General features: G+C 40.5%; 1 protein-coding gene and 1 pseudogene across 5 annotated transcripts in view; one reads left to right on the top strand and one right to left on the bottom strand.

Annotated features, from left to right (window-relative positions):
* The first annotated feature begins 382 nt into the window (after positions 1-382).
* MRPS31 (mitochondrial ribosomal protein S31) overlaps positions 383-20,655 on the top strand; it is a 34,514-nt gene continuing 14,241 nt past the window's right edge. The window contains exons 1-5 of one of the 4 annotated variants that reach the window (XM_082700492.1): positions 383-634; positions 1,011-1,157; positions 5,626-5,910; positions 16,082-16,240; positions 17,245-17,382. In XM_082700492.1, coding sequence (XP_082556618.1) covers positions 519-634; positions 1,011-1,157; positions 5,626-5,910; positions 16,082-16,240; positions 17,245-17,382 — 845 coding nt within the window. In that variant the 5' untranslated portion in view covers positions 383-518. The remainder of the gene's footprint in view (positions 635-1,010; positions 1,158-5,625; positions 5,911-16,081; positions 16,241-17,244; positions 17,383-20,655) is intronic. The other 3 variants (XM_082700494.1, XM_082700495.1, XM_082700493.1) reach the window with 3 other exon arrangements.
* LOC309848906 (ubiquitin-ribosomal protein eS31 fusion protein pseudogene) lies at positions 4,426-5,204 on the bottom strand (annotated as a pseudogene). The gene is made up of 2 exons: positions 5,139-5,204; positions 4,426-4,868 (listed from the first exon to the last, which is right to left on the bottom strand). The product of its transcript is annotated as a ubiquitin-ribosomal protein eS31 fusion protein pseudogene (transcript).

The following is a 20,655-nucleotide window of genomic DNA, read 5'->3' as shown; positions in this document are numbered from 1 at the left end:
GCGGGCGAAGAAACATACACGTCTCCTGTTTTGACGCTACATCAAGAACAGAGACTGAAAAGAAATACTAATTTCTATGTTCCAGGGGAATTTTTCTTTTTTAACCTTGTGGCCAGGGGCCATTCTGAGAATGTGATGAACGCTGTGCACCTTCTCCCCCAGACAGCGCCCAGTGGGGTCAGTTCTCTGCCTCTTCCCCGCCCCTCAAAGTAGTATTGCACACTAGATCGCTTCCTCCACTCTCTTCCTCTCCCGCGCTGGTCCTGATGCCTGAGCCGGCGCATCTTAGCTGAACTCAGGCATCCACTCCACCTAGGCCACTAGAAACGCTGGGACGCCGCTGACGCGGCCGGGCCGCGGACGAGGAGGCCGGAACTCAGTTACAGGCCCCTGTTGCCCACCGGAACGTGAAGGGAAGGAACGCACCAGGCGGCGGAACGGAAAGAGAGAGCGGGGGACGTGTTTGGCAGAGGGACGGCCTGATCGTTTGTGCTCCCAGTTGCGTTTGTGTCTTGGCGATGTTTCCGAGGGTCTCGGCGTTCCTACCTCTGCGCCCTCTCTCCCGCTTCCCTTTATGCTCTGGAGGCTCAGAGGCTGCGATTGTGCTACTCGGTGCTCCGCACGGAACGGTCAGGTACCGCATTGGGGCGCTGTTGGCCCTGCGGGTGTCAAGGCGACCTCCGGGGCGTTCAGTGGTCCTTCTCCGCTTCCTGGGGTGGATGTTCAGCCCGCGGGATCTCAGAGGCCGTTGCTGTAAAGCTGAGGAACGGGAAATCCCAGAAAGCTAAAATGACTTGCCCAAGGTCATAACGGGGTGAGAAACAGAGCTCGGGGTCCAAGGTTGGCTCCTGTCCCGAGCGCTCCGCCACGCCTCCCCCCATTCAGTCCGGGCTCCAGAAGCAAAGTTGTCTCACCCACTCCTTTTTTCTTTTTTTTTTTTTTTTTAACTTCCCGAGACTATAACGGTCTCATTCCTGCCTCCATTTTTTTCTTTGATTCGTCATTTAAAGTACTCACACTGCACCGATACTGGCGTTAAACCCCGAAGTTCTGCCACCACGAAGCTTGTTCACCAAGCATGCAATTCCAGTTTGGCGGAGTGAAGCTGAGATGGTGTGGGCAGCACAGAATGCTTTATTAATTCCAGTCGTGGCTGGGTGAGCAAGTCCGGACAGCTGACTGTTGCAGGAGAGGTTCAGAGTATCCTTTCCGGAAAAGAAGTCTGATAAAATCTAAAGGGGGACCAAGGGTTGGAGCTAGCCAGGCAAGAAAAGTAGTCATGCATACTTCGTCTTGCTGGTTATTCTCCAAGAACTCATTATGGAAACTAAATTCTACTGCATGTAGTCCAAGCAGAACGATTTGGAGCCAGGGTTACTATGGTTGAGTGTAGCTCAAAGCAGGTTAGTAGCAATAGAGATGGGGAAAAGTAGCTGGACAGAGGAGAACAATTGCACAAGGTAGAATTGATATGAGGTGACATATGTAATAAGGGTAAGGTAGAGAAAAGATTTAAGCAGGCTACCCTACAAGACAGGTGTACTGTTAATGTTAATAGAAGATTGAAGAGCACCTTTGAGAAAGCTTTTAAAATATATCATAGTTTTAGAATTCAAAATATCTGTTAACAGTAAGAAGCCCCTTCAGTACAGAAGGGTGAAAAACGGTTAGTCAGTGTGAGAGGGGAGCTCTTGAATGTGATTTTGGATGTATTGTATTTGAAGTGCTGATGAAATGCTCTGAGTGGAAACAAGCCCTGGTGGGAGGTTATGACTGAAGTTTTATTACTTGAGTATTATGGAGTTACTGCCGGTACATGATTTTCCTGTACTAAACATAGATTACTTTCTGTGGCCCCCTAGTAGTCTTGGAAGGAAACATTGAAAGATGGGAGGTTATATGTGAGATTCTCCTGATTGCCACCTTTGTTATAATACCTTTAATATTTAACTTTAACATTGAAATAATATTTTCCTAAACTGAATTGTACCGTATATTGAATGATATGATGAAGATCCTGTGTACTAATTATAAAGATCATTATGTAATTAGTTTTGCTTTCTAATTGTTAAGTGCCTCTAGTTGATAGCCTTTCACATTTTTATAAGCAGATCAAATAGTTTGTTTCAGAATTCTTGGCAATAGCCATTTTTTTCTTTCATTAAAGGGTCCCTAGTCTGATATTGCTATTGGCTAGCTTTGAGAAGTTGATATGATATGTAGCCCAGGGTCTGAGATGAGTTGTATCAGAAGCACGTGGCATCGTGGTGAAATGCAGGTCCTTGCGCAGCATACCAAACTTAGCAACTCAGGAATATATTTTAAATAAGCTCCCTACATAATTCAGATGATCCCTAAAGGTTAAGAACCACCGATCTAACCTCTTTAAGCATCAGTTTCTTGTATAAAACAGAAGTAGTGAAACCTGTCCTGTAAGATTGTAAGGACTAAAGGACGTGTGTCACGTAGCTCCTCAGATATGTGGTCCTCTGATGGGCAAATTCAGTATTACTTGGAAATTTGTTAGAAATGCAAACACTTTGCGTCCCTCCTCAAAGCTACTGAATAAGGATTCCTTGGTGGGAGGCCTAGGTAATTCTTATGCATATTGAAGTTTGAGAAACAGTGTTCTAGCCTGTTAGCTTCAGAAAGATAGGGACCCTGAGATTCTGATTTACTATTGTATCCTATCATCAATGCATAGTATAGTATCCAGCACAGAGTAGATATTCATATATTCATTGTATTTAATGAATGACTTTTTGTACATTTTACCTTTCTAATCTAACACATTCATTAGCTTGTTACTTTTTTAATATATTTTTTTTTAAGATTTATTTATTTGGGATAGAGAGTGTGAGAGAGAGCACACCCAGGAACAGGGGGAGGGGCGGAGGAAGAGGGAGAGGGAGAAGCAGGCTCTCCACTGAGCAGGGAGCCCCACATGGAGGATGTGGGGCTGGATCCCAGAACCGTGGCCTGAGAGAAAGGCAGATGCTTAAGTGATTGAGCCACCCAGGTGCCCTAGCTTTTCAATTTCTTCAGTATCAGGACACCTGGGTGGTGTAGTTGGTTAAATGTCTGGCTCAGTTTCAGCTCCGGTCATTATCTCAGGGTCCTGAGATCGAGCCTCACATCGGGCTCCGTGCTCAGCTTGTTTGGGATTCTTTCTCCCTCTCCCTCTGCCCCTTCTGTTGGTGCTTGCGTTCTTGCTCACACGCTCTCTCTCTCAAATACGTAAATGCATCTCTAAAAAAAAGTTCTTCAATATCAAGTATCAAAAGGTTTTTAACACCACAAAAAAAAAATTAGAAAATAAGTTGTCAAATAAATTATTAGAAAATAATTGTCATCAAAAAATTTGGGTGACTTAGATTTGGCAGATCTTTTGCATGAATTTGAAATAGATGTAATCATTTGTGTCATTCTTTTTCACAAATGTATTTAATGAAAAAAGTGGAAAGTACCATTGAATATCCTTTTTACTGGTCCATTTCAGCTTAGTTTACAAATGGTGATTGGTTAAATGACATGCAGCTCAGTGAGAAAGTTGATCAGATTAGAATAACACCCAGACATTAGAATAATACTCAGACATGTTTTTTAAAGAAAGTAACTTTTCTTTATTAATAGAAATTTCTGGGGGCGCCTGGGTGGCTTGGTGGGTTAAGCCTCTACCTTTGGCTCAGGTCATGATCTCAAGGTCCTGGGATCGAGCTCTGCTCAGCAGGGAGCCTGCTTCCCCCTCTCTGCCTGCCTCTCTGCCTGCTTGTGAACTCTCTGTCAAATAAATAAATAAAATCTTTTAAAAAAAGAAATTTTTGTATTTTTATACCTTTTAAAGAGGTAGTATTATATCATGTTAAGAAGAAGGACTTGGTAGTTAGTTTGGGGTTTGAGAATAGTAAATTGCAATTTATTAACTCTCTCATGGTTTTTGCAACCTTTTTTTTTTAAGGTTTTATTTTTACTTATTTGAGAGAAAGGCAGAGAGAGGGCACAAACGGGGGGGGCGGCATGCAGAAGGAGAAGTGGACACCCCAGCAAGAAGCCTATTGTGGGCCTCAATCCCAGGACCCTGAGGTCATGACCTGAGCCAAAGGCAGACACTTAACCTGACTGAGCCAACCAGGCAGCCTGTGGAACCCTTTTTTTTTTTTTTTTTTTAATGTTAGTTCGTGTCTTTTTTTTTTTTTTTTTTTTTTTTTTGAGATTTTATTTATTTGACAGACAGAGATCACAAGTAGGCAGAGAGGCAGGTAGAGACAGAGAGAGGGGGAAGGAGGCTCTCCACTAAGCAGACAGCCCGATGCTGGGCTCAATCCCAGGACCCTGGGATCATGACCTGAGCCGAAGGCAGAGGCTTTAACCCACTGTGCCACCCAGGCACCCCATAGTTCATGTCTTTTATCAACACATACACAATTACTTATTTTCCAGTTTGTTGAAGCAATAGGTCAGACAACACTTGTCACAGTAATGTCTGTCACGGTGGCTAGCCATGAGACTCCAGCACCACATCCATCTGAAGGGCACTTCTGATTTCACTTTATAGTATTTCAGGACAGCTAACTTAACCTTCTTTCTCTCATGAGGAATTCTCAAGAAGAATTTCTTGGGAGTGGTGTAAGACTTCTTCCTTTTCTTAGAACCACGGTGAAGTCTCAGCCAAAGATGAAGAGTGGACTCCTTTTAAATGTTGTGCCAGACAGAATACGTCCATCTTCCAGGTGCTTGCCAGCAGAGATCAGTCTCTGCTGGTCAGGAAGAATTCCTTCTTTATCCCGAATCTTGGCCTTTACAGTTTCTATTGTATCTGAGGGTTCATCCTGGAAAGTGGTCTTTCCCCATAAGGTTTTTATGAAAATCTTTCATCTTGGTGATATTTCCACCAAAGATGGTGGATCACAAAGTTACCACCTTTTTAAAATGTCACAGAATGCATAGAAAATGATCTTGTGTCAAACCTTGAGGTAAATGGAGGGAGGCGACAGGAGCTCTAGCAGCCCAAGGCATCACCCAGCTACCCCAAGGACCAGGTGGTCAGTCAGTCTCAGCACACCTGTAACCCCTTTGTGACTCACCAGTGTATCTGAGGCCTTAGTGAGCCCTGCACTACATTACCTTGGGTAAATCACTTCGCTTCTCTGGTTTCTATTTTCCTTATCTGCAGAATGGGGGTAATACGGAGTTGTTGCGGCCATGAGGAAATGTAATAAATATTTTGCACCAGACTAAGCACATAATATATATTCAATAAATGTTACATTGCTCTGGGGGCGCCTGGGTGGCTCAGTGGGTTAAAGCCTCTGCTTTTGGCTCAGGTCATAATCTCAGGGTCCTGGGATCAAGCCCCGCATGGGGCTCTCTGCTCAGCGGGGAGGCTGCTTCCTCCTCTCTCTGCCTGCCTTTCGGCCTACTTGTGATAGCTGCCTGTCAAATAAATACATTTTTTTTTTAAATGTTACATTGCGCTTGTTACGGTTGCTGAGAATAATAATAAAAACAAAAGGGAAGGATTCGAATTAGAAAATTTTAAAAACACATAAAAGAAGTGTTTTGAATCCTTCCTTTATTATTTTGGATTGTATTTTTCATTTTTTTTTCTTTAATGCTTCTTTCTAGGACAAAAAATAATGTCCAAAGAAACTTTGGCACTAACAGTGTGAATTATAGCAAGAAAGATGAGCAGTCTGCTCCAACGCATGGGATTTCCAAAGAAACAGAGAGCCAAGAGAATGTAAAGGAGAATACAAAAAAAGACTTGTTAGATATTATTAAGGGCATGAAAATTGAGTTAAGCACAGTAAATGTACAAACAACAAAGCCATCCAGCAGAAGACAACGCAAGAGTGTGGAAGCTACAATTGGCAGCCTTCAAAAAACTCTGGAGGATGCCCCAAAGAAGAGGTAAATTGAACTGAATTTCAATTACATTGAAAGTAATTTTTGAAATTCCTTTTTCTTTTAGGAAAAAAAATTGAAATTAGAGGACCTGGGAGATTCTACATGAAGACTTAGTCTGTAAACACAGAGACTCTAGCACATGAAAGATACTGTTAGCCTTCTTTTCTCTCTCTCTAAAGATTTTATTTATTAATTTGACAGAAATCACAAGTAGACAGAGAGGCAGGCAGAGAGAGAGGAGGAAGCAGGCTCCCTGCTGAGCAGAGAGCCCGATGCGGGACTCGATCCCAGGACTCTGAGATCATGACCTGAGCCGAAGGCAGCAGCTTAACCCACTGAGCCACCCAGGCGCCCCTACTGTTAGCCTTCTATATTTAAATAGGAAGGGGAGAGGCACCTGGCTGGCTCAGTGGGTTGAGCATGTGACTCTTGGTCTTGAGGTTGTGAGTTTAAGTCCTATTTGGGTTTGGAGGTTACTTAAAGTCTTTGGGGCGGTGGCTCAGGTGCTGAGCATCTGCCTTCAGCTCAGGTCATGATCCCAGCATCCTGGGATTGAGCCCTACATCAGGCTCCCTGCTCCTCAGGAAGCCTGGTTCTCCCTCTCCTGCTTCCCCTGTTTATATTCCCTCTCTCACTGTCTCTCTCTCTCAAATAAATAAATAAAATCTTAAAAAAAAAATAAAAATAAAATCTTTAAGGGGAGCCTGAGTGGCTCAGTTGGTTAAGCATCTGTCTTTTGATCTCAGCTCAGGTCTTGATCTCCAGGTCACGAGTTAAAGCCCAGTGTTGACCTCCACCCTGGGCGAGGGTGGGGTGGCCTACTTAAAAATTTTTTAAAAGGGGGGAAAAAAATCTTTAAATAAGAAGGGGACACCTGCATACAATCTAGAGAGGAAGAGAGTCATGATCTAATTGAGAATTCCACACGTTTTCTTACATATTCATCAGTGTTATTAACTGCAACTTAATTGCTTCTCTAAACTGTTAATTACCAAATTGCTTATATCCTGATTTGGAGGTAGCCTCATGTCTCTGAAGGACTGGGTTTGAAATTTCCATTTTAAAAATTCCACTGAGGATAAAATTTAAGCATGTTGATTAGAACTGTTTTATATGACTTCCTTTGGCCAGTAATTATCAGTGCTCACAGCTTATGAGGTTTCCTCAGAATATTGTAATTACTTGTGAAAAGAGTACTGATTCTTTTTTTTTTTTTTTAAGATTTTATTTATTTATGATAGAGAAGGAACACAGCCATGGGGAAGCTGAAGAGGGAGAAGCAGGCTTCCTGCTCAGCAGGGAGCCAGATACAGGGCTGGATCCCAGCGTCCTGGACACTGGGATCGTGACCTGAGCCAAAGGCAGATGCTTAACTACTGAGCCACCCAGGTGCCACTATTTTACTGATTCTAATAATGTTTTCGCATTGTGTTGTAGTTTAAATGACAGTGTTTTGTTTTAATGATACTTAAATAATGGTGAGTCTTATACAGATGATGTCATCGATTCAAATAGTAATAAGGTATGTGGCTTAAACAACCCCATCTTTGACGTCTCTTAGCAGAATCAGCAGCTAATGTAGATTTTTTTTTTTTTAGTTAAAGGTTTTTAACAGAGAGAGACATAGCAATAGAGGGAACACAAACAGGGGGAGTGGGAGTGGGAAAAGCAGACTTTCTGCTGAGCAGGGAGCCCAATGTGGGGATCCATCCCAGTACTTCAGGATCATGACCTGAGCCAAAGGCAGACGCTTAATGACTGAGCCACCCAGGCTCCTGCTATGTAGATTTCTACTTTCCAGAATGACTTAATATATTTATGAAACTACTGGTTTCTGTATTGTATCCCATTGTATCAAAACCATCCTTGGAATGCTAATTGGGTGGTAGAGAATAAGCTAATTCAGTGTATGCCCGTCATAGGTACCCCCTCACCTCTGTTTATTTATTCATTGTTAAATAATCTCTGTACCCAATGTGGACTTCAAACCCACAACCCTGAGATCAAGAGTCAGATGCTTTACTGACGGAATGAGCCAGGTGCCCCATCTTCCTCCTCCTTTTTAGAAACAAAATAAACCAAAAATAGTAAATAAAAGTATGTAGAATTAGATGATCTAGACACACACACATGCACATATATATATCTATCTTTATCAACAGGGTTTTTTTTTTTAAGCTTCCAGACCTGTTTGTGACCCATTGTGGTTTTTTATTACAATTATATAATTTAATTATTTATTATAGAAATGGTTAAAATAAATTGAATATTTTGCAAAGACTCATAACAAATTTTTTTTAATTCCCTTCCAATTAGGTATGAATGAGACAAGCAGAAAAATGTAAGAAAATGCTGCACTCAGAATGCTTTGTAAGCTTTTTTAAGTTCTTGATCTGAGTTTCCACTTTAAAGAAACCAAAATTGGAACTCTTGGAGGATGTTCTATGGTACAGTGCGTATATAAAAGATATATATTGGAATTTCTGTTCAAAGAAGGGCTTTGGTCCTACATCAAAATATTGGTGAACGAGATACATTTGTTTTAAAAATTGATCTTTTAGGGGTTCCCCGGTGGCGCGGTTCATTGAGCCTCAGACTCTTAGTTTTGGCTAGGGTCATGATCTAGGTGTTGTGAGATCAAGCCCCGCATCGGGCTATATGCTCAGCATGGAGTCTGCTTGTTCCTCTTCCTCTGCTTCCCTCCATTTGCTCTCTCTCTCTCTAAAATAAATACATAAATATTTTTTAAAAATAAAATAAAAATGTGTCTTTTAGGGGCCCTTGGCCCTAAAGAGCATGTAGTGCTTGATCTTGGGGCCCTGAATTTGAACCCCACATTGGGCATAGAGTTTACTTAATTAAAAAATTGTTTTTAGGGCACCTGGGTGGCTTAGTGAGTTAACCCTCTGCCTTCGGCTCAGGTCATGATCCCAGGGTCCTGGGATCAAGCACCACATCGGGCTCTCTGCTCAGCAGGGAGCCTGCTTCTCTGTCTCTCTCTCTCTCAAATTTAAAAAAAAAAATTGCTTTTAAGGTATCTAATGATTTTGTTCCCCACCTTCTTTTTTTAAGGGATCCGAGATGTTCAGATTTGGGTTAATCATCTTTGATTCATGATAATTGTCATGGCTCCATGTATGACCTGATTTTAGTTTTTTATTTGTATTATATATTAAACAGCTGTTGATAAAGTTAGTGTGGCTGCACAGCAATTACTCCAAAATTTAGTGGCATAAAACAATCATTTTTGGGGCGCCTGGGTGGCTCAGTGGGTTAAAGTCTCTGCTTTTAGCTCACGTCATGGTCCCAGGGTCCTAAGATCAAGCCCCGCATCAGCAGGGAGCCTGCTTCCTCCTCTCTCTCTCTGCCTGCATCTCTCCTTCTTGTGATCTCTGTCTGTCAAATAAATAAATAAATAAATAAATAAAACTTGACAGAGATCACAAGTAGGCAGAGAGGCAGGCAGAGAGAGAGGAGGAAGCAGGCTCCCTGCTGAGCAGAGAGCCCGATGCGGGACTCGATCCCAGGACCCTGGGATCATGACCTGAGCCGAAGGCAGTGGCTTAACCCACTGAGCCACTCAGGCACCCAAATAAATAAAATCTTAAAAAAAAAAAAAAACCACCACCATTTTTAAAGCTCATGGATTATGTGGGTCAAGCAGTTTGGACGGGACACAGTGGAAAAGGCTAATCTCTGCTCTGTGCTTTCCATACCCTTGGAAGACTTGGAAGTCCAGGGGCTGGAATCAGTTAAAGGTTTGCTCATTCATAGCTCTGACAGTTGAAGCAAGCTATTAGCTGAGACCTTAGTGCAGGACTGTGCGGCCTGGGCTTTCTCACTGCGTAGCATCTGGGTTCCAAAGGCAAGTGTCTCAAAAGAAAGTGAGCCAGAAAGAATTTGTGTTGTTTTTATGGTATAACCTAGGACTCCTACTGGATAAGATTGGATACTTTCCTTTTTCATATTGATTGGGGTGGGGGAGTGGTACTTGCTTTTTATCATAGCAACCGCCAGAAAAGCATCTTCACAAAAATATATCATCAAAAGGAATGCAGTGGTCTTGTGTTAACACTGGGAACCACCTTGACTTAGTAGTTTGCATGGCACTGACTGATGGCTGTGTTTCCCTATGGTGCTCCAGGGTGCCTTAGGGCATTGTTTGAGAATCTATGTCCTATTCTGCATTGAACTCCCTGTGCAAGCCTGTGGGACCACACCTATTAATTTCTTAGAATTCCTGTTGTCTGTTCATAGGTTCCCTAAGGCACCATTTTAAATCTTTCTAAGATCTTTGGGAGCCTGACTGGCTTAGTTGGTAGAGCATGAAATTCTGGCTTAGTTGGTAAAGCATGAAATTTTTTTTTTTTTTAAGATTTTTTATTTATTTGACAGAGAGAGATGACAAGCAGGCAGAGAGGCAGGCAGAGAGAGGGGAGGAAGCAGGCTCCCTGCTGAGCAGAGAGCCCGATGCGGGGCTCGATCCCAGGACCCCGGGATCATGACCTGAGCTGAAGGCAGCGGCTTAACTCACTGAGCCACCCAGGCGCCCCAATTTTTTTTTTTAAGATTTTATTTATTTGATAGAATGAGAGAGCACAAGCAGGGGGAGCAGGAGAGGGAGAAGCAGCCTTCCTGTTGAGCAGGGACCCTGCTGCAGGGTTCATATGGGCTCAATCCCAGGACCCTGGGATCGTGACCTGAGTTGAAGGCAGATGATTAACTGAGCCCCTCAAATTTCCTGAGCATGGAATTCTTGATCTCAGGGTTGTGAATTTGAGCCCCATGTTGGGTGTAGAGATTACTTAAAAATAAAATCTTTGAAAAAAAAATCTAAGATTTTAACAAGGGGTTTTGTAGTGATACCCATGGCTTTATCATTAAACATTGTTTTCCTGACACTGCAGTGAATTTGATCTCTGTTCAGAAGCTATTTCTTTTTTCTTTTTAAAATTTTATTTAAATTTAATTAATTAATGGATAATATACTATTTGTTTCAGGGGTACAGGCCTAGGATTCATCAGTGTTAATATAATACCCAGTGCTCGTTACAACGCGTGCCCACCCCAGTATCCATCTCCCACTAACCCCATCCCTCCATCTCCTCTCCTCCAGCAACCCTTAGTTTTGTTTCCTGTGATTAAGAGTCTCTTATGGTTTGTCTCCCTCTCTGGTTTCATCTTGTTTCATTTTTTCCTCTCTTCCCCAATGATCCTCAGCCTTCTTCTTAAATTCCACATATCAGTGAGATCGTATCCGAAGCCATTTCTGAATTTTAGCATCATTTCCTTCCTGGAGGAGCTAAGAAGGAAAAATGTTTTATTTTTGATTCCAGCAAATCTTGGTTCCTTTATATGGTAAAGTTTTTTCTTATCTCTGTGTTCTTGAATTTTATCATCCGCAACTAAGAAGCCAAGAGGTACCTCCTACATTAGAAGTCTCCTTAGACTGGCTTACCCAATTCCCTGGGTGTATTTCCTGTTTTTCCATGTTACTACAAACAACAGTGTTGCTAAACAGAAGTCCCCTTTCCTGCAGCTTCCAGTAATGTTGATTTTCCTAAAGTTCTCCCTTATAGTGGCTTTGAGGGCCCTCAGACTCTAAGTCTCTTTGAGGCTCTAGTTTCTCATGTATACTTGCCTCAAGGTCTTTCCTATTTCCACCCACTGCCTAATACCCAAAGGTTTCCCATACATTTTAGGTTTTTTGTTACAGTAGTACCCAACTTCTAGATCGCAAAATCTTCCAGTAACGTGTTGTGGCCTAACAAACCATCCCATGGCTTGAGCAGAGCGTGGTGGAGGTAGCAGTATCGGCCCCACTCGGCACTAGTGAGGGCAGCGCAAGCGGAAGTTTTGCTCACGTACTTTCCAGTGGCTGGTGCTAGCTCCTGGTTGAGACTATATTTGGGGCTTTTTGCCAGAACACTGAGCCAAGGCCTCTCCATAACCTGCTAGCTCAATTCCAGGGACAGACATCTCAAGAGAGCCAAACCAAAGCTGCAGCATCTTACATGACCTAGGCTTGCAAGTCACCGTGCATCATCTCTATCATTGTGTTCATCGAGGCAGTCACAGTTTGCTCTGGTTTCAAGGGGAGGGAACATGGAGTCCCTCTCTCTACAGGAACGTGGCAAGGTTTTGGAAGAGTTTGTAGCACCAGAAATACTGCTGTCTCTATTTTCTAAAAATATAATCTGCCACACCTGTTAACCTGATAACTGTTGATGTCTGTTGTACTAAATGGAACATTACCATGGCGAAATTGACCCTGAGTTAGGGGTCATCACATCTGGATTGGGAGAATATCAATACCTCACTGTTCACCCTATGTACCTAGGACTTCCTTGCACAGTTGCTCTTATAAATGCATGTCCGTTGTGGGGACCATGGAAACTCTGTGGCCTTGGTACAAGAGAGAACCAGTTCTCATGGGGCACTAAGTGAAGCAGCTCCTGTACCTGCAGCCTGTGGGTCTCCTAACTTTTGGATGGTGGGTGCGGTATCATCCACATGAGTGCTGCAAGGATTGCCACCAAGAGGGACATGTGAGGCTGCCCTGCCAGTGCGCTGTGGTTCTGTCCTTTATTTTTCTGAACAGACTGGACCAAACAACATTTGTGGTAATTTTGTGAGTCTGAATGGGTTGTGGAACCTAACAAGACCCCTGATGAGTACAGCAATAACCAAAATTTCTAGCTCGTACTTTAACTTTCTCTTAACTAAGCAACTATCTGCTCTCATCATCCAATAAGGTTTCAGTTACTTATTAATTAATCCACGAATTGAAATTTAGATTATTCTAGTTTTTCATTGGTATAAAATAATGCAATGATGAACTTCATTCAACTGCTTTAGATTGTCATTATATTTCAGGCAGTGTCCAAGGAGATGGAGGAGAAGAGTGAACAAAACAGTCTCCAAAAAAAAAGTCTCTGCTCTTTACGGAATAGTGGGGGAGTCGGGGTGGAAGAGAGTAAATATACTCACACCACATAGACACACAGTATGTCAGGTGATGAAATGTGAAGAAAAATAAGATAGGCTGGAGAGGGGCTATTTTTTAAAAGGGATCGTGGGAGAATAATGATTAAGCAAAGGCCTGAAATACTAGGGCTCCTGAGTGGCCCAGTTGGCTGGGTGAGTGGCTCTTGATTTCAGCTCAGGTCATGTTCTTGTGGTTGTAAGAGCTCTGCATCAGGCTGTGCACTGATCATGGAGCCCTCTTGAAATTCTCTTCCTCCTCCCTCTGCCTCTCACCCCCTTCCTGTGCTCGCTCTCTCTCAAAAAAAAACAAACAAAAACAAAAAGGCCTGAGGGGCGCCTGGATTGCTCAGTGGTTTTAAAGCCTCTGCCTTCAGCTCAGGTCATGATCTCAGGGTCCTGGGATCGAGCCCCGCATTGGGCTTTCTGCTTGGTGGCAAGCCTGCTTCCTCCTCTCTCCCTCTCTGCCTGCCTCTCTGCCTACTTGTAATCTCTGTCTGTCAAATAAATAAATAAATAAATCTTTAAAAAAAAAAAAAAAGGCCTGAAATAACATTATGCATAAAGCCATGCAGACATCTGAAAGATGATTTGCTTTCAGGTACTAGGGATATAACTGCTTAGGCCTTGAATTTGGAGGGTGTAGTATCCCTCAAATTCCATGTATGTATCTGCTTATTTTCTTTAGACAAATACTCCTGGAAGTGGAATTTCTAGGTAAAAGGATTTGCATATGTTTGGGACTTTTTTTTTCCCTGGTGAGAGTGGAGTTGGAGAGGGGCAGAGGGTGAGAGAGAATGAGCACGCCCTGGGGCTCCTTCTCAGAACCCTGAGATCAGGACTGAGCCAAAATCAAGAGCTGGGCACTGAACTGACTGAGCTAGCCAGGTGCTGCTTAGGCTATTGAAAACGTGTCATCAGATTGCCAGAAATTGTGGTAACTTTTGTGTCCCCTTAATAGGATCCTACTCCTTATAAGAATTTCTTTTCTGAAATTGTATATGCCATACAATTCATTTTAAATAGAGGAAGTACAGAATGGTATAAAGTATGTTTTCATGCAATAGTCTGAGTTATAGGATAGAACAGGTTGTTATTTTAGCAAGTTCTCTTGTTAAAAATCTGGGTAGAAGGATCTCAAGATGTAAAGATCATCTTATTTCAATGATAGAAGCTCCCTGACAATTTTTATTAACTACAACATTTCAAATTATAAAACCAGAAACTATGATTGTAAAGAACACTGTTGTGATAAAATGCATGGTTCTAGAAGATGAATACTCATTTATATTCTTTGTACACTCTGATCAAATATGTATACTAAAATTTGAAAACAAACCTCTCAAGTAGTTTAGGAAAGTGATTTGGGATAAAGTTCAGATCTTATTCATAGGTAACAGTTTTGTAAGTAGCTCATTTCTTTTTAACTAATAGTAATATGAATTGTAATATTCCCTTTTTTATTCTGTTTTTCTTCCTTGGCACAGTCAGATTTTAGAGTTTTCATATCTTAGGTGAAGTCCTTAAATCTTTATCCAGCAACTTGGGGATTTGGGAATTTTGATTTACATATTAGACAACTGATCATTATGTAGAAAGTAAAACATTAACTTGGATCCCACTCACTGAGAGAGCAGTTCTTAGTGAGTTAATATGTAATAATGTAGACAATTTCTTTTTATGTCTGGCACATTTTTCCATTAATTTATCCTAATTTACTAAGGAAGAGCTTTGTTTAAAGCTTTTTCTTATGGAAAGTTTAAAACATAAAATCATGTAATGAACCCCTTTGTACCTGTCACACAGTTTCAGTAAGCAATATTTTTGCCATTCTTGTGTCGTCTATATCTTAACCTATTTTCCATCTCCTCCTAGGTCATGATAATGATTTATGGTTCTTTTTTCCAAGATAAAATTTACACACACTGAAGCATACGCATTTTAGCTGTAGGATTTTGGCAAATCCATAGGCCCATGTCGCCCACATCGCCCACGTGCTTATCAAGACACAGAGCATTTCTTGTTTCCTTCTTCCTGTCAGTAGCCTTCTGTCCTGAGGCCATCACTATGCTGATTTTTTTCACTGTAGGTTAATTTTGCCTGTTCCAGAAGTTGTATAAATGGAATATTACAGAGCATCCTTTTTTTTAATCCAACTTGTCATTGTTTCATTCATGTGAATAGCATGAGCTGAGTACTATTCCATCATATGGATCCATCATGATATGTGAATAGATTTAGCTACTTTAATATTGGCTTGCAATATGTGTCGTTTCTGAAATAAATTGGCATCTAAAAATCCAGTGAACTATAACCGCCACTCTTTTTTTCCTCACCCCTCTACTTTATTCATTACATAAATATATAATATATATAAAATATATATTTAATTTAATATATTCTGAGTTAGTATTGTGCTTAATTTATACTTTAATATATTACTTTAATGTGTTCTGAGGTAGTATTGTGCTTCAATAAGTATTTATTACCTTCAACTTTTGACATTTTAAAGTTTATCTGAAACCAATACTGGGACGCCTGGGTGACTCAGTTGTTAGGTGTCTGCCTTCAGCTCAGGTCCTGATCCCAGCGTCCTGGGATCGAGCCATTCATCGGGCTCCTTGCTTTGCGGGAAGCCTGCTTCTCCCTCTCCCAGTACTCCTGACTGTGTTCCGTCTCTTGCTGTATCTTTCTGTCAAATAAATCAACAAAATCTTTTTTTTTAAAGATTTTATTGATTTATTTGACAGAGAGAGATCACAAGTAGGCAGAGAGAGAGGAGGAAGCAGGCTCCCTGCTGAGCAGAGAGCCCAATGCGGAACTCAATCCCAGGACCCTGAGATCATGACCTGAGCCGAAGGCAGCGGCTTAACCCACTGAGCCACCCAGGCGCCCCAAATAAATCAACAAAATCTTAAAAACAAAAAAGCAATACCTAGGGCACCCGGGTAGCTCTGTGGATTGAGCATGTGACTCTTAATCTTGTCTCTCAGGGTCGTGAGTTTGAGCCCCAGGCTGGGTGTGGTGCCTACTTTAAAAAAAGCCAAATATTTAAAAATAATTGATTTTGTCAGAAATGGATTTTTTGAATGACAAAGTTTTCTCTAGAAAAGAATCATTTTACTTTCCACTAAACTAATGGCATAATAGATAATGCCTTTTTTTTCTTGTTTTTCATTTTCTTTGTTAGAACCAAGTCCGTGAGTCCTGAGTTGGAAGCAGCAGCATCTGCTGTTGCAGATTTCCTCCGTTTTGATAAGCAGACAACCAAGTCAGAGCTGCTCAGGCAACTTCAGCAGCATGAGGAAGACTCAAAGACACAGAAAGATGGAGAAAGAACTAAAATCAGGTTAGTAAATCAAATAGTTCTGTCGGTAATGCTGGTTTTTCCAAATAGATTCTTTTCATGTGACTGGTGAGTAGGGTGCACAGTATATCAATTTATACATTAAATATTTCTCATAGGTGGAATATTAGTAATTTTTTTTAAACTGACATGTTAAGTAAGATTGCAGTCTTTCAAAGATCAATGGAATGGTTAAAATTTTTCTTTTGCGAAGTACACGATTTCTTGTCCCTGAAAAAGAAATGATAAATTCAGTATTGTGATTAAAAACAAATAAAAGAATAAGATGGTTTCTCTGAGAATATTAATTTTTTCCTGTTAAATAATTTGCTGGTCTTATGTACAGTATGATCATCTTCAGGCCTGTTTCCTTCACCTTTACTCTTATCCTTATGTTTTAGCTGACACCGCCTCACTCTGCCTCTCATCTCATTATTTTATGCCAGGTTTGAAGTTGATATACTACTTCAGATGTCTGATACTGTTTCATAAGTGACACTTTTTTTTAATAGTGTCACATCAAAGTGACACTTTTATGTTTTAAATGAACATTTCTGAAGAATACCTTCAAAAGTTGTATTTCAAAAAGAAATATAAACCTTAGTGGTCTGTGGGATGTGAATTAACATGTGACATATAACCTTTCATTTAAACATAAAGCTTTCGGGACGCCTGGGTGGCTCAGTTGGTTGGGCAGCTGCCTTCAGCTCAGGTCATGATCCCAGCGTCCTGGGATCGAGTCCCACATCGGCTCCTTGCTCAGCAGGGAGCCTGCTTCTCCCTCTGCCTCTGCCTGCCATTCTGTCTGCCTGTGCTCGCTCTCTCCCCATCTCTCTCTCTGATAAATAAAATCTTAAAAAAAATAAATAAATAAACATAAAGCTTTGTGCTGTTATAGTGCATGGAGGTGAAATATGAATTATATAATAGGAATCTCATGTATAAGAAAGTTTATCACTGTCCTGTAGCTGCAGTTTCTAATACACTTGACCTTTTTCTTATTTCAGCGTCAGTAACATAATATCAGATATGAAAGTTGCCAAATCTGCCACAGGTAGAGTTAGTACAAGACCAGTGCATCAAATTCAGTTTGATGAAGGAACTGACAGTTTGATGGGACAGAAGACTGATGATCTTAAGAAAAGGTACTCAGGCTTTGCAGTCTGTTTGGTTTTGTTAGTTTTATTTGTTTCTCTGTAGATTTACTTTATTCTGTGCATGTTATTGCTGATAGGTATTTGAGCATTATGGACACATTTATATCTCTCTTCTCACCCTGCATGTACCATTTCCTATAGAGGAAACGGATGTTCTGGGTTAAGTAGTCTTGTGCTTTTCTATACCATTAATCACATTGGGCCCTGCCTCCTATTTATCCATGATGAGTGGAGGTCTCCGGATTTAAGGTAAGTGGAACTGATTGAATTCTGAACAAATGAGCACTTGTGAGAAGCATTATTTTTCATTCTGATATGTACATAACAGTATTTATCTAATTTTTCTATCTCTATACAATTATTATTCATACCCTAGAGAAATAATCCACCATCAAACAAAAAAAAAAAGAAAGAAAGAAAGATCCATTATAATACCTTAAGGTGGTAGATTATTTTTGGCAATTTGAGTTTGGTGATTTGCAGACTTAAAGATGCTAAGCCATGCCTTATGTAATTATTTTATAATAAAAAGCTGTGTGTATTTACAGAAAGTTTCTGTTTTCTCCCCTTCAAGCCCATGAAGTAATATTTGGGGAGGGGAAACCAGATATTTAGTATGCTCTAAGAAAAACTAACTGATCTTGATAGAAGGGGGAGCTTACAGTGAGTGTTTTTGACATGTTATGTATTCTTTGTATTTTCTTTTAAGTATAATCCCAGCAAGTTAATCAGAAGTTAAACTACTGATTTGTACAGGAAGTTTGTCAAAGATAGTCAGCTGTTAACAAAGCAAGTTGAAGAAGTTACAATGATTTAGAGGGATTCCCTTAATTACTAATTTAAAGTGATTTTATGCCTATGACATGTTGGATAGAGTATAATGTATACTTGGAGTTTTACTTAAGATTCCTCAAAATATTTAATTTCAGGGGTGCCTGGCTGGCTCAGTCAGTAGAGTATGCAACTCTTAATTTCTGGGGGTTGTGATTTCAAGCCCTGTGTTAGGCATAGAGCTTACTTTAAAATATATATATATATATATATATATATATATATATATATATATATATTATATACACACGCATACATACATATATGTATATATATATATATTTTTTTTAATTTCAGTCTTGTTTGAATCAGTCATCTTTGAAGTGATTCCATGAAACTATATCAGAATGCTATATCATAGTTTGATTCTTAATGATATTAGCCATCATTAAAAATTAGAAGGTGGCAGCCACCTGGGTGGGTGGCTCAGTTGGTTAAGTGTCTGACTTTTGATTTCAGTTCATGTCATGATCTCCGGGATGTGAGATGAGCCTGCTTAGGATATTTTCACTCCTCCCTCTCTCTTCTTCCTCCTTCCGGCCCCCCACCCCCGCCGCCGCCAACACACGTGTGTGTCTGTCAAAAAAAAATTCTCAGAAATTAGAAAGTGATAAGGGAGAAGCTAAAGAGTAGGACGGTTGTTTTTGTGCATATAATGACTGTGTTAAACTGACTGAAGGACTCTAGAGTAAGGGAGAGGAGTGGTGGGATACCAGGTTTTTACCCTGCTCTGTCTTGGGACAGCCTGAGACAATCCGGGCCTAGGTAGTTACCACAGATACACCTTGGGTTAATTCCCAAGGAAGAGACATCTGAGAGGGGTGAGGCACAGAGCACTGGCTTTGGAGTCATTCTGGCCTGTCTCAGAATCTTGGCGTTATGCCACTGACTAATTCTGGGACTGGGGCAACTTTTATAGCCTTGTCATTCTATGTCCCCATCTATAAAATGCTGAAACTGAAGCCCGACTTAAATGGCTTTCTTGAAAAATGGGAAAGGAGTGTGCCAGCTATATATAGTAGATGCACAGCAAATGTCTGTTCCCTTCCCTTCCTCTTTAGTACATTCTAAAATTCCATACTTTACCAAGTCATTCCCTGTTTGCTGTGAGTTACCTTAATCCATCAGCCTGTTAACCTGATGCAAAGTGAGGGCGTGCAGGTGGGGAGAGGGACCCAAAAGCACTGAAAATAGTTGGGGAGTGTAAATACCTCTGTTTAGGAATACTTGGGGATCTGTTAAAGGAAAACTTAAGTGATTTGAGATTACTTTATCTAATTTTAATATGGTAGTTGAATTTTTTCAGTTAATGTGATTTCATAAAAAAATTTGATTCAGCACGAGAGACTATGGACTCTGAAAAACAATCTGAGGGGTTTGAAGTGGCGGGGGTGTCGGAGGTTGTGTTACCAGGTGGTGGGTATTATAGAGGGCATCGATTGCATGGAGCACTGGGTGTGGTGAAAAAATAATGAATACTGTTTCTCTGGAAATAAATAAATAAATAAATTAGAATTTGATTCAGAAAAGAATTTCTAAAATTTTAAAGATTTTATTTATTTTATTTATTATTTGAGATAGAAAAGCAGGCTCCTCACTGAGCAGGGAGCCCATTGTGGGGGGGCTCAATCCCAGGACCCTGAGATCATGACCTGAGCCAAAGGCAGACACTTAACTGACTGAGCCACCCAGGCGCCCCAAGAATTCAAAATTATTTAAAAACTGATTATCCAGTTTTGAACTGGCTTTTAATCTCCCAGTAAATTGATTCAAGTATGAATGTGAATTGATGCATAAAGCAGTTGATTAAAATATACAAGGAAAAGTCACCTATTAACTCTCTGACATTAATTTTAATAATTAATTTAAAATGTTGTGTAAAGAAAGTTAATCATTATGTTAAAATTACAGAATGATTGCTTCTTTAAGTGGGAATGTTTTATTTGTGCCATCTTTTATAATTATAGTTTGTAATTAAACATGCAGTGTTTTCTGCCCTTAAACTAAAACAACTGTTGACTTTAACAACTTTTAATTTAGCATATTTTAATAGCTTTCTAATGTTAATTTTCTAAAACCTTACTATGAAATGGATCACATAAAATTATGGAAAATTAACCTTTTCAGTTAGGTATTTTGGAAATTAAACTACTCAAACTGCTTTATTGTATCATGATGCAAAAATTCAAGTGCATTTGTTCCAGTTTTTAGTTATCCATTCTTATGATGTGGCAATTTAGTTAAAATGGCTGTTGTGGGTCAGGGAATTTTTATTTATTCATTTATTTATTTATTTATTTATTTTTAGGGATTTAATTTATTTATTTGATAGAGAGAGGCACATTGAGAGAGGAAACACAGGCAGGGGATGTGGGAGGGGGAGAAGCAGGCTTCGCGCTGAGCAGGGAGCCTGCTGCAGAGCTCATTCTG

The sequence above is a fragment of the Mustela nivalis genome (assembly GCF_964662115.1).
Source record: "Mustela nivalis genome assembly, chromosome: 15".
In the NCBI taxonomy this organism is placed as follows: domain Eukaryota; kingdom Metazoa; phylum Chordata; class Mammalia; order Carnivora; family Mustelidae; genus Mustela; species Mustela nivalis.
The sequence above is the reverse complement of the archived record's forward strand: the minus strand, read 5'-3'. Positions and strand labels throughout refer to the sequence as shown.